The sequence below is a fragment of the Rhincodon typus genome, chromosome 1 (assembly GCF_021869965.1).
Source record: "Rhincodon typus isolate 14 chromosome 1, sRhiTyp1.1, whole genome shotgun sequence".
In the NCBI taxonomy this organism is placed as follows: Eukaryota; Metazoa; Chordata; class Chondrichthyes; order Orectolobiformes; family Rhincodontidae; genus Rhincodon; species Rhincodon typus.
The window spans coordinates 143,294,055-143,308,863 of NC_063332.1; the positions used below are offsets into that span (position 1 = coordinate 143,294,055).

The following is a 14,809-nucleotide window of genomic DNA, read 5'->3' on the forward strand; positions in this document are numbered from 1 at the left end:
TTGCAAGATTGAGTGAAAAAAGAAACAAATTAGGGACACATTTTGAAACCAACTCTGGTGGTTACAGAGTCAGAGAGATGCACAGCACAGAATCAGACCTTTCGGTCCAACTCGTCCATGCCAACCAGATATCCTAAATTAATCTAGTCCTATTTGCCAGCATTTGGCCCATATCCCTCTAAACTCTTCCTATTCATATACTCATCCAGATGCCTTTTAAATGTAATTGTACCAGCCTCCACTACTTCTTCTGGCATTCCATACACACACCATCCTCTGTGTGAAAAAGTTGCCCCTTACATCCTTTTTAAATCTTTCCCCTCTCACCTTAAACCTATGCCGTCTAGTTTTGGACTCCCCCACCCTGGGGAAAAGATCTTGTCTGTTCACCCCATCCATGCCCCTCAAAGTTTTATAAGCTTCTACAAGATCACCCCTCAATCTCTGATGGTCCAGGGAAAGTAGCCCCAACCTATTCAGCATCCTTCTGTTGCTGAAACCTTCCAACCCAGGCAACATCCTTGTAAATCTTTTATGAACCCTTTCAAACTTAACATATAGCAGGGAGACCAGAACTGAATGCTGTATTACAAAAGGGGTTTAACCAATGTCCTGTAAAGCCACAACATGACCTCCCAACTCCTATACACAATGCACTGACCAGTAAAGGCAAGCGTATGAGACAACATCTTCACTACCCTGTCAACCTGTGACTCCACCTTCAAAGAACTATGAACCTGCACCCTTGGGTCTCTGTTTGGCAACACTCCCTAGGACCCTACCAATAAGTGTGCAAGTCCTGCTCCAATTTGCCTCATCAAAATGCAACACTTCACATTTATCCAAATTAAACTCCATTTATCACACCTCAGCCCATCCGATCAAGGTCCCGTCATACTCCAAGATTAGCTTCTTGGCTATCCACTACACCACCGACTTTAGTCACATCTGCAAACTTACTAACCATATCTCTTACATAAATTTTTTGGATGTGAACATGGAAGAGAAAAAGCAGAGCACCCAGCTCTGATCCTTGCAGCACACCACTGATCACAGGCCTCCAGTCTAAAAAGCAACCCTCCACCACCACTCTGTCTCCTACCTTCGAGTCAGTTATGTATCCAAGTGGCTAGCTCACCCTGTATTCCATGTGATCTAACTTTGCTAACCAGTCTACCATGTGGAACCTTGACAAATGCCTTACTGAAGTCCATATAGACCACGTATATTGCTCTGCCTTCATCAGTTGAGTTAATACAGCTCAATGCTTACACAAAAAAATAGTTGAGATGTCAACAGTAATCCTTATGCCTCAAAGCACGAACCACATTTATGGTTTTTGCCACAGACATTGTATGGACTCACGAACACAATTATTTTACTATGCTGTTCCCAGCTGGTTCTAATGGAAGATCACAGATTTGAAATGTTGGGCAGCATTTTACACAGTATGGGTCCCAGGGATAGGTCCGAAATTGGTCAGAAAAAACAGGGATGAACCGGCATTGCTAGTTTGAGGGACCACCCGGCCACACTTTCCTTGGAATCAAGCAACTAATTGGCCAAAAGGGACGGCATCGACAACAAAAGACAAGCATCCATCCTGAGGAGCTGCTGGCCAACTGGAGGATCAGCAGCTCAGCACTGCGACCAGGCTTTTCAGACTGCCTCACACACATTAATTGCCCATTTAAAGGTCCTCCACGGGAGATGGGGCAAGGAACCAGCATACGTTCCAAAGCCTTTGGACTTAACTGGGTCAGTGGCAGGAAAACAGCAGCACAACTTCCACCCAATTAAATGTCCCAATTTCCAAACCAGTCTCAGGGGAGAGTGTGAAATTCCATCCTTAGTATTGTGTTGCTAGTACTGAAGGACCAGGAAGTGTTTTGGTGATGCCATTGTTGTTGTGGCCTGTGGTTTGACTTCCTCCTGGAGATCTGATCACAAGACATTTGATCGCCAGACTGTGGTGCTGAACCCATGATTTTTGACCATGTGTTTATCCGTTGCCAACGTAATTGTGTTTATGAAATGAATGATGCAGACTAACCATGCCCCGCCCCCAAAAGGTTCCCTTTTTATTTTGCACTGAAATGAACTAAAAACTTATAGAAAGGAACTCAAAATGAAAACAAAATAGTGAATCCACGATGTTACTACAATTAGATTTCACTGATTCATTAGTGCGTGTAATTTCTAACAAAACTTTTCATGACATTCAGATTAATTTTACAATACAATTATAAAATTAATGCAAAAATCAAATCTAATTCCATGCACTATAAAGCCCAAATCCTGGCTGGGTGGGGGGGGGGGGGTGTGGTGGTGCTGATGGTGGTTGAGACTCGGTCTGTGAGGAAAAGCACATAATAATAAAAAAAAAAGGTACCACACTCATGTAATAAGAACATACTACACAAGATTCACCACAGAACACGATTGTCCCACCCTCATGTCTACATTCTTCTCCATTTTTGTAGTGCCTTTAGCATGCAGCATCTCAAGGTATTTGCATAAGGACATAGAACATAAAACGTGAGAAAAGAACTAGGAGCACGAGTAGGCAGTTCACCTCCGGAGTCTGCTGCACCATACAACAATGACCATGGCTGAATGTATCTTGGACTCAACTTCACTTTCCTGCCTGCTCCTGTCAACCCATTACGAATTAAAAACTTGTCATCTCCTCCTTAAATTGGAGAGTAACCACCCATTTTTGGAGACCCTGCTGAAATAGGATGGTAGGGAATCCAAGAATCTAGGTACAGATGCTGCAGAAACCATTCCTTTACACCACAGGGATGACCTCTGCACCAATTATGTCACTATCATTGAATCATTCTGCAGTCATGTTTCACATTTTGTCAATGAATACGGGGTATAGGACAATGAATACTATTTTAACTAGCCACAAGGATCAGTCAAAGGGCCTCAATCATTTACTACCAATATGAATGAGATGGAGGAGGGAGCAGAGTGTAATATGTCCAAATTTGCTGACAATATAAAAATAAGTGGGAGGGCATGTTGCAATAAGATACAAGTAGTCTGCTGCTGGATATAGATAGGTTGAGTGCATGGACAAAAACTTAGTAGATAAAGTTTAATGTGGAAAGTAAGGAACCTGGAATTTCCTCTCCAAGCCACTCACCATCCTTACTTGGAAATATATCACCATTCCTTCACTGTCACTGGGTCAAAGTTCCAGAATTCCCTCCCTAAGGGTACTGTGGATCTACTTACAGGACATAGACTGTACTGGGTCAAGAAGGCAGCTCGCCACCACCTTCTGCATATGAATATGAATTAGCTCTATTATCACATGTACTCGAATGAGCACAGTGAAATGTTCTCAAGTGCTCAAGGATGGGCAATAAATACTGACCAAACAGCAATGCTCACATCCCACAAGTGAACAAAGCGAGGTCATGCACTTTGGTAGGGAGATTCAAAAAGTAGACAATTATTTCAATAGAGAGAGACTCCAAAAGAGCGTAGCATAGAGGGCTCTGAGTATTTATGTGCACGAAACACAAACAATTAGCTTGCACGTGCAACAAGTAATTAAGGCAACAAATGGAATGTTGGCCTTTATTGCTTGGGCGTTGGGAGTTTAGGAGTAGGGAAGTCTTGTTACAACAACTGTACAGGGTGTTGGTGAGGCCACACCTGGACTACTGTGTGCAGAGTTGGTCCCTGTATTTAAGGAGGACGTGCTGGAAACAGGTCAAAAAATATTCACCTGGCTGATTCTGGGAAAAAGGGGTTTACTTACTGAGAATGCTAAACAGTTTAGACATTTATTCATGCGTTTAGAAGAATGAGGGATGATCTTCTTGGAGCATACAATATTCTGAGGGGAATTCAGAGCTCTGGAGAAGTCAAATCAGACTTGAAACATTAACTCTGTTTTCGCTCTCCACAGATGCTGCCAGACCTGCTGAGTTTCTCCAGCAATTTCTGTTTTTATTCAAAGATTCTTATGGGGTCTGACAGGTTAGATGTAAAGATGGTTCCAGTGTTGGGGAATCTCAAACTACGGGACAGAATTGCAGAAGAAGGGGAAACTCTTAACCTGAGACACAAACAAATTTCTTCATCTAGACTGGAGTGAATGTCTAGATTTTTCTACCCCAAAATGTTGTGGAGGCTAGATTACTAAATATTTAAAGAGGATACAGCAGATTTTTGAAGTATCACAGTTGACGGCCATGATGAGCTGGCAGGAAAAATGAACCGAGGTCGGTGGCAGATCAGCCGTGATCTTGTTGATTGGCAGGGCAGGATACAGGGCCCAATAGCCCACTCCAATTCCTATTGTCATGTTTCTCTAATATGGATGATGCAAGCAGAAGTAACCAGAATTTTTTTTAAAACAAAAAAAAAAAAAAAAAAAAAAAAAAAAAAAAACTTGCCTGCAACTTGGTGGCACGGTGGCTCAACGGTTAGCACTACTGCCTCACATTGCCAGAGACCCAGGTTCTAATCCAGCCTCGGGTAACTGATTGTGCAAACTCCACACATTCTCCCCCTGTTGCATGGGTTTGCTCCAGGTGCTCCGGTTTCCTCCCACAGTCCAAAGATGTGCAGGATAGGTGGATTGGCTTTGCTAAAAATTGCCCATAGTGCCCAGGGATGTTTAGGTTAGGTGGGTTAGACATGTGAAATTAGGGGAATGGGTCTGGGTGGGATGCTCTTCAGAGGGGCAGCGTGGACTTGTTGGGCTGAATGACCTGTTTTCCACACTGTAAGAATTCTATGAACTTGGTTAACATGATGCTAGAATTGTAAACCATTAACCCCAGAGTGAACGCAATTGCCAACCAAGTGATTTCACATCTGCTTTATCAATCATTGTTGTCAAACAGTAAATGAGGTACAAAATGTATTACACTCATACCTTCCTTGTAAGCCTTAATGATTGCTCTAATTTCCTCGTTGGTTCTTGAGGCAAGAATTTCGATCAAGCACTTTTCATCAGTTCCCGCACCCTACAGAAGATACCACAAAAATAAAAAAAACAGACAAGATAGGTCAATCAAATGTAGGGAGAACTACACAGCTATTTTGTGTAGTGGCTTCCATGTGAGCTCCAGACTATTTTGGCAATTTCATTCCAGACACGTTGAACAAAAACACTCACAGCAGTAAATGACGTTTTAAAGCTACTTGGATGCTTTCCCCATCAAGCTGACACTTCCACATCAGATCAATTCAAAGCTGGTAAACAGCAATTTTTATTATACAAATCTCTGAAAATTCATTCTATTTCTGAATGAGTGGCAGGGGGAAATGACATCTGTGAATACCCTGAAATTTTCAGTTTGAAAGGGATTAGGTATTAGAAGACTGAATATTTTACATTCAAAACAAGTTACGGCTAAGGACACAGTACAGCTCAAGTCAAGGGATTGTCATTCCTTTTAAATCCAGATATGTCGGTGGATTCACAGTGCTGTTAAAAAAGATTAGAAATTTGATCAAAGGAATAAAAAGGACTAAGAGCTGTATTTATGCCTCCAACTTTGTATCAGTATGAAAAACGATTACGTTGATATAATAACTTTTGAAATTGATCTCAGGTATCTTTGAAGTGGGCTGTGATTCTAATACAAGAAATACATTTAGATAGAACTGGCCTTTTAATGTGCTTAACTTACACATGAAATTAAACACATCCTTCAGAAATCTCATTCATACATACAGCTTTCTCTACTGCGGCTTCAAATTTATGGCTTCCAGAACCATAATGGTTTACTGCACAGAAATAAGTAATTTGGTTCATCACATCTCGATTTTTTGGCTGCAGCAATCCAAATCTAATCATATCACTCCAACTTTCCCCAGGTCATCATCTTCTGCATAAAATATTCAATTTTCCCTTAAAAGATACAATGTTCCCTGCTTGAAACAGTCCCTGTGGCGAAGTACACCATCCTTCACATGAAGACATTTCTCCCAACTTTCCTCCTCACTGAGCAATTTAAATTGAATGGCTTCTCTCCCCAGTGAAACCAGTTAGACATAGCATACAGAGTTTTAGTGTGCAAGAATGCTCTGTGCAAAATGTAAATAGTCTGTACAATAGTTAAATAACAGTTACTTAGAAATTACATAAGAGAAACAGAACTTTCAGTCCAACTTGTCCACATTGGAGTTCATCCTCCATACAAAGATGAGGCCTAACCAACAGTGCTCACACCATTCTCACATTTCTCCATTTCCCTTTCTTTAAATATCTTTGTTTAAATGTTGGCATGGCACTACTACAATCAACAACTTCAGTAAGCCTTCCCCAGTCTCAACCCTCCATAAAAAAAAGTGATTTATTCAGCTCTCTATCCCAGATTACCTCTTATTTTATACCAACACTTAACTTTGTCCAGACCTCTCAATAACCAGGAACAGTCATTTTTCTATCTACTCCTCGTCACACTTTAAGCATTTTAATTCTACTCCATCAAATCAAGTAGTACAGAGAACAGCCATTCATGCAATGCTCCTGGGATGACAGATTTATCCTAAGCTGAGAGGCTAAACAAATTGGGTGTCTTCCAATGTTTAGCAGAATGTGAGGTATTCTTATTGGAATGTACAATGCCATCTGGTTCACTAACGTCCTTTGGGGAAGGAAGCTGCCATCCTTACCCCGTCTGGCCTACATCAATATGGTTGACTTTAAACTGCCCTCTGGGCAAATAGGGATGGGCAATAAATGCTGCCTGGCCAGCAACACCCTCATCCCATGAATGAATAAAAAAAAAGATCTGTACAAAGGAACCGAGGGCATTGTTGTTTTGTTTGCAGTTGACACAAAGATAGGTGGAGAGGTAGGTAGTATTGGGGAAGCCAGGAGGCTACAGATGGACTTGGACAGGCTAGGACAGTGGCCAAAGAAGCAGCAGATGGAATGCAATGTGGAAGATTGTGAAGCTATGCACTTTGGGAGGAAGAATAGAAGCTTAGATTTCTTTCTAAATGGGGAAAGACTTCAGCAATCTGAAGCATAAAGGAACTTAGGAATCCGAATTCAGGATTCTCTTGAGGTTAACATGCAGGTTCAATTAGCAGTCGGAAGGCAAATGCAGTGTTAGCATTCATTTCAAGAAGGCTAGAATACAAGAGCAGGGATGTAATACTGAAACTGTATAAGTCTGTGGCCAGACTGTATTTAGAATACTGTGAGCAGTTTTGGACCCCATATCTAAGGGAGGACGTGCTGGCATTGGAGGGAATCCAGAGGAGGTTTATGGGAGTGATCCTGGGGATGAAAGGCTTGTCATATCATAGAATCCCTACAGTGTGGAAACAGGCCCTTCGGCCCAACAAGTCCACACCAACCCTCAGGGCATCCCACCCAGACCCATCCCTCATAACCCACCTAATCTACACATCCTGAACCACTATGGGCAACTTTAGCACGGCTAATCCACCTAGCCTGCACATCTTTGGACTGTGGGAGGAAACCGGAGCATGTGGAGGAAACCCACGCAGACACGGGGAGAATGTGCAAACTCCACACAGACTGTTGCCCAAAGGTGGAATTGAACCCGGATTCCTGGCACTGTGAGACAGCAATCAAGAATTACTGTGAGAATGGAGTTAGAAAACATATCAGCAATGATTGAATGGCAGAGCAAACTCAATGGGCCAAATGGCCTCATTCTCCGAATACTCACTAATTCCACCATTTCCCCTGGATTCTATCTGCCCATCTGATGTAAATGATCAATTTGATGGATAAAGGGTTCGCTTGGTGTGTTGGCCAACAATTATCTCACACCCAGCATCACCTTGATATTCATTTCTTTATGCACGTGGGACCTTGCTGTGCACAAAATGTCTGCCATGTTTCCTACTTCAAAAATGTCATGGACAGTAAAATACCTTGGGAAGTCCTGTGGTTACAAAATTCATTTTTAAAAAAAAAAGGCACTTTCAAAAGTACTTGCAAATATGCTTATCTAACAAGAGGGTGTGCTGGAGATATTCAGCAAGTCTGACAGCATGTGTAGACAGAAAACAATAAATATTTCGAGTCCAATAACCCTTCAGAGTTTGCAGTTTCTCCAGCACTCTGTTTCAGATTTCCAGTATCTGCAGTTCTTTGAGTTTCTGTTTATCCCTTATTCAATAAAAGCTGAATTGCAGCCTAGAAAATTAATTGCACATCTTGAGGGCAGCCCTCCTATTGCTTCACTCCAGTAAGGAGCACTATTTGCACTGGCGGGCTGAGCATAATAAACCAAGTTTAAAATGGTCTCTATACAGGGAAGTGAGAGATTTTACTCAGTCAGGGTGGCACATTCCATCAAAATAAAAGAAAAGTGGGCTAGAAATCTGAAATTAAAAAAAAGAATTCTGGAAGGATTCAAAAGATCAGGCAACAATTGTGGTATTTTGTTCCAATGTCTCCTGGGCTATCCATTCACCTTAGCTGGAGAGAGCATGCAGATAGATGGCAAATGAAAACTTTGAAGTAGAGCTCGCTGTCCACAAATTCTGCGTTACTCAAATTCTGCATTTAGGGCAGCACAGTGGCTCAGTAGTTAGGACTGCTGCCTCACAGCGCCAGGGACCCAGGTTTGATTCCACCCTCGGGCCACTGTCTGTGTGGAGTTTGCACATTCTTCCCGTGTCTGCGTGGGTTTCCTCTGGGTGCTCCGGTTTCCTCCCACAGTCCAAAGACATGCATGCTAGGTGGATTGGCCATGCTAAATTGCCCATCGTGTTCAGGGATGTGTAGATTAGGTGGGTTATAGCGGGAGGGGACTGGGTGGGATGCTCAGAGGGTCGGTGTGGATTTGTTGGGCCGAAGGGCCTGTTTCCACATTGTAGGGATTCTATGGATATGGATTCACTGACACAACAAGCAGGACAGTGGAAGACAGGATAGAGAGTTAAGGGTACAGAGTCCATGTTACGATCACAAAATCACAGAATTGTTAAAAGGACAAGATGAAGTCATTCAATTACCTGCTTCATCACCAATTCTCTGATACTTAAATACTTGATTTTGTAGGTGCCCATTTAAGTCAGTCAGGAGATGCCTATATTTATGCATTTTTAAAGTTCATTCACAGGATATCAGCATGGCTGACCAGGCCAATATTTATAGCTATCCCTAATTAGCCTCACGGTGGTGGTAATGAGCTGCCTTCTTGAAATGCATTATGTCTATGTGTTGTAGTTATACCTGGAATGCTTTTGGAAAGGAAACTCCAAAATTTTGACAGCAACAGTTGAAGGGATGGTAATATATTTCCAATTCAGGATGTCAGTGGCTTGACAGGGAGCTCACTCATGGTGATGGTCCTGTGTGTCAGGAGCCCTTGTCCTTCTGTGATCAAGGTCATAGGTTTGAAAGATACTGCCTAAGGAGCCTTGGGGGGTTGCTACCATGCATCTTGTAGGCAGAGGGAGAGAATGTTGAAGATGGGTGCCAAACAAGCAGGCTGTTTTTGTCCTGGATGGTGTTAAGTTTCTGAAGTGTTGTTGGAGCTGCACTGATCCAGGCAGATGGACAGTATTCCACAAACTCCTGACTTGCACCCTGTAGATGATGGGCAGGCATTGGGAAGAACAGAAGTTAGTTGCTCATTCCAGATCTGCTCATGAGCTACATTTTTACTTATATAGCTGGTCCAGTTCAGTTTTTCATAAATGGTAACCCCCAGGATATTAGTAACAGGAGATTCAGCTAGGATAATGCTACTCAGTGTCAAAAGGGCAATGGTTAGATTGTCTCTTGTTGGGGATGATCTTTGCATGGTATTTGTGTGGCATGAATGTTACTTGCCACTTATCAGCCCAAATAATGACTGGGCATCCTATTGCCACAGCTGTACCACTAGGCTGGTTTGCTACCCAATGGTTACAAGTTTGATAGCCATCTTTTGGATGAGATGTTAAACTGAGCCATGCCTACTCAGATACACAAATGATAGAACCCAAATAAATGCCAGGAGATCCTAACCCACTAATCCTATTGATCTAATATTAACAATTCAACTTGTGTATGCAAGGAATAAATCTTTTAGTGTTTACAACAAGCAAGGCATTCAAACATGCCATCATAACAAGTTAATCGCAATCTTGATTTAGATTACAACCTGAAACAACATTAATTCAGTGCAATTGCTGTCAAAACCCTTATTTGGGCTTTTGTTAACATCCAGAATCAATAATTTCAATGCTTTCCTGGTGAACCTCTGATTTTCCAAGCCCCATTCACTTCAGTTCATCCAAAGCTCAGCTATCCATATCCTCCTTTATAGAGAGTCCTATACACGCTGCATCATCGTGCATGGCCTTCCAAGACCTCAATTGAACGTTCTCATCCTCATATTCAAATTCCTCTAAGCCCTCTAACATCCTCTAGTTCTACAATCTTCCAAATCTCCCACTCTCCCCTTCACGTTGCTCCTGAAAATCCCCTTGACCAAGCTCATGGTCAGCCATTCTGGTATCTCATTGGCTTTGTTTCAGTTTTTTAATTTGGCAGCAATCCTGTGATGGAATAACCGGAGACAATAATAAGGTACTGTTTAATATGCAAGCTGTTCTTATAAAAATCTGTTTTTAAACCCCTTTTTTTTAAAAAAAAAAACACTTTGTACCATAATTCCAACTTCTACCAAAAAGAACGAGCAGTGAGTGGTTAACAGTTGTAAGTTTGGTGATTCATTTCAAGTATTCTAGGCTTAGTTACTTCCTTCCTGCCACATAAACTGCACAGATGTGAATCCTAGACTAAAATATTAACAAGAATTCTTTTAATCCTCCTCAAAACATCGAAGCCATTTTTAAGACAAGTGCTTGATGATTAAAAAAAGGGAAATTTGTGCATATCCAATAGGAACTTTATTAAGATGCTAATGGGATTTTTTCCACTTAATCTACAGAAAATAAACATTCATTTGCACATAAGCCTTTAACAGCAACTTTATCTATTGCTGCTACATCAATTGCAAAACAGGTCAGTAATAACTTTAGTCATCAACCATGATTCCAGTAAATCCTGTCATGACATGGGCTGCCTTCAGCACAGCCAACCCATAACATTCATTATAACTTACCTAGCTTCTCTACTTCTATGGCTTACTATCTTCAATTCCTTTGTCCACGGAAGATAATTTTTCTCTCTTTTTCTGGGCTCCGTCTCCATCTACTTGCCCTTCACCAGCATTAATGCCACCTTTTCCTAGCTGCTATCAGTTCAGATGAAGGGTCATTGAACTTGAAACATTAACTGTGTCTCTCCACAGATGCAGCCAGACCTGCTGAGTTCCCCTAGCAACTTATAGAGTCAGAGTTGTACAGCACGGAAACAGACTCTTCAGTCCAATTCATCCATGCCAACCAGATATCCTAAATTAACCTAGACCCATTTGTCAGCATTTGGCCCATATCCCTCAAAACCCTTCCTATTCATATAGGAAGATGCATTTTAAATGTAATTGTTCCTGCCTCCATCACCACCTCTGGCAGCTCATACCATACACACACCACCCTCTGCATCAAAAATTTGCCCCTTAGGTTGCTTTTATATCTTTTCCCTCTCACCTTAAATATACGCCATCTAGTTTTGGACTCCCCTACCCTGGGAAAAAGACCTTGACTGTTCGGCTTATCCATGCCCCTCATGATTTTATAAATCTCTGTAAGGTCACTCCAATACTCCAGGGAAAATAGCTCCAATCTATTCTGCCTCTTCCTATAGCTCAAACTCTCCAAACCCGGCTATACCCTGTAAATCTTTTCTGAGCCCTTTCAAGTTTCATAACATCCTTCCTATAGCAGGGAGACCAGAACTGCATGCGGTATTCTAAAGTGGCCTAACCCATGTCCTGTGCAGCCACAACGTAACCTCCCACCTCCTATACTCAATGCACTGGCCAATAAAGGCAAGCATACCAAACGCCTTCTTCACTATCTTGTCTACCTCGACTTCACTTTCAAAGAACTATGAACCTGCACTCCAAGGTCTCTTTGTTTGGCTACGTTCCCCAGGACCCTACTATCGAGTGTATAAGTCCTGCCCTGATTTGTCTCATGAAAATTTAACACCTCACATTTATTTAAATTACCTGCCATTCCTCGGCCCATCTGATCAAGGTCCCATTATACTCTGAGATAACCTTCTTCCACTATACTACCAATTTTGGCATCATCTGCAAACCTATTAACCATTTCTTCTACATTCACATTAAATCATCTATATAAATGACAAAAAGCAGTGGACCCAACACCAATTCTTGCAGCACACTGCTGGTCACAAGCCTCCAGTCTGGAAAGCAATCCTCCACCACTACCCTCTGTCTCCTACCTTCAAGCAAATGGCTAGCTTCCCCCTTGGATTCCATGTGATCTAACCTTGCTAGCCAGTCTACCATACAGAACCTTGTCAAATGCCTTGCTGAACTTCTGTTTCAGATCTCCAACATCTGCAGTTCTATGTTTTATTTTACTGCTGCCAAGATAAACTGGAGGATTCAATAAATTGTTGAACAACTTTCTGTGGAACTTTGTGAAGGCAAAACAAAAAAAAAATCAGAGCTCTCTCGATGACTCAACATATTGCAACAGTGGAAACAGAGGATTACAGATCAGGACAGTCCTAGGTTCAATCCCTACTGCCAAGAAGATCACTGCTCCCCTGGGTTAATGGGGAGAGTTCGAGAGGAAAAAAAAAAATCTGCTGGGTGTGTATGGAGGTGAATGTTGGGTATTGTTGATTTTTCTTGTGGTCAGTAATCTAGAGACCTTGAATAAGGAACTGGATTCAGTGGAGCCCATTGTTTATATGTTATAAGTGCCAATCAATGTGTACATTATGTTATTGGAATCAAACAGATTTCCTATTTTGAGGTGTTAGAACAGACAAATCTTGGCATTGATTGGTATACAATTTGAAGACCTTGGTGCGTAGCTCATGAGCAATAGTCTGATTACATGGTTTGTGATTCCAATTCACAACCCCACACGCACGTGGCCAACATTCAAGTAATGAAAGCCTACCTGAAAGTCACATCTGTATGGTCACAAACTAAACATGCAAAAAAAACAGGGGGAAGAAAAAAGACAGCAGACTGGTCTTGTACTGCAGTACTTAACAATTTTGGTGAAAGCTGTTTTTATGCTATAGAAGCTAGGATATCAGTGGAGGCTGCATTGTGATTAGTCCCAGACATCTGCCTGGCATCTACCCAAATCACAACAGTGAATTCTGAACACTGAATTAGTTTAAATAAGACTAAGAAGCAAGACTTTTGGGCTCCCTACTGACACAGTGAGTGAACAACAGGGTTAGTGCCCAGAGCATGCCGAACACATGTTAATAAGCAGCACAAAGATGGTACGATGTCTGGACTTCAAACAATGGGTTAATCATACATTGCAATTCATGTATGCATTCATGGGCTATCCAAAATAGCATATGCCTTCTCCACACATGTCAAAAAATACCCATTTGAAAGGCCATTTGGCACACCACCCACTTGTATTTGAACAGACAGCGTCAGTTTTAGGAGCCAGGAGGAAAACTAGCTGAGAGAGGAAAGTGAAAAGACAGCTCAGAACATTAAGTTGGCATTTCAACAAAAGCTTTAACCTTAAAATGAAACACTGAAATTTAAACAGACTTTGGAAGCCTCTGACATCTACCATGATCAAGAAGTAATAATTCAGGGATTTGGTTTCCTTTGCTAACCTCAATTATCTAAAATTTGATGGAATATTCATTGTGGAATGCTGATAGCTAACAAATTGCTTGCTTATTTTTATGTTTTCTAATTAAGCCATGTTAATATGTTCTATTGGCACGGAGACAGAGAGTGGCTGCACTGAAAGCTCAAGCACTAAATATAGGGTTTATGATCAGAAACAGCAAGCACAAAAGGACAAGGGAAACTGGAAAATAGAGGAAAAGACAAAAGAAAGAAGGAAAAGGACAGACTAGTTTTCAGGGGGATAAAGGAGGAAAACTGGGGAACGAGGTGGTCGTGCGAGGCAGCGTCAGCTAATGACCGGGAGCAGCAACAACATCATGAGGAGTAGGAGCAAGGTTGGGATAGGAAGTGCCAGTAAAAAAGGCATAGATGGAAGTGGAATAAGATAATAATGAAACATTATCTTCACTGATTGCAAAATAGAGAATAATGGGATAAAAACTGAGGGTTCACACTGGAAGAATCAAATAGGAAAAAGTAAATGAAGGTTCTTGTGTGGAAAGCTATTAAAACCACGAGATGCTTCACCAGAAATAGAACAGAAGTTGCAGAAGATAAGAGTTAAATACAATTTAAGAGGAACAACATTAATTATCTGAAAAGGTGAAATACAAAGAAATCTGGAGGGAAGGGACTGATAGGAGTCAAGAGGCTTAATGGCCTCCTCCCTACTGTAATCTTAAGTATCCTATGAAAGTTCGCCTTTTTAAGTCAGAGCCAAAGAACAGATTAGAAATGTTGATGCTGAACTGAGGTTAGGCGATGTTCCTCAAATGCCAAACCACTGCCCATTGTTTAAGTCAGGTCAGTTAGTGCCACTCAGTTTCAACATGTGAAGTCCCACTACCGACCTGCTCTGCCCATGGTTCCTAATGCAAAGTCATCAACTTCACAAAAAGGTCAAGGGCAGAAGGTTGAGCCTAACAGGGAGGGCAATTCCAGCTGTAGGGTCAGCATAAAAACAAAATCAGCAGATTATTGAATATTACTAGTTATTGACAGAACAATTGAGCACCATACTTATCAGTCACATAGGGACCGTCACTGAGGGACTGTACTACCACTGGCTACAAGGA

The 14,809-nt window shown here is 41.6% G+C and overlaps 1 protein-coding gene across 1 annotated transcript in view; it reads right to left on the reverse strand.

The window, feature by feature from the left end:
- Positions 1 to 14,809, reverse strand: part of LOC109937492 (annexin A5-like) — a 46,814-nt gene that overhangs the window by 14,105 nt on the left and 17,900 nt on the right. Inside the window, exon 6 of the mRNA XM_020536070.2 lies at positions 4,904 to 4,994. Within this exon, the coding sequence (XP_020391659.1) occupies positions 4,904 to 4,994 (91 nt within the window). The remainder of the gene's footprint in view (positions 1 to 4,903; positions 4,995 to 14,809) is intronic.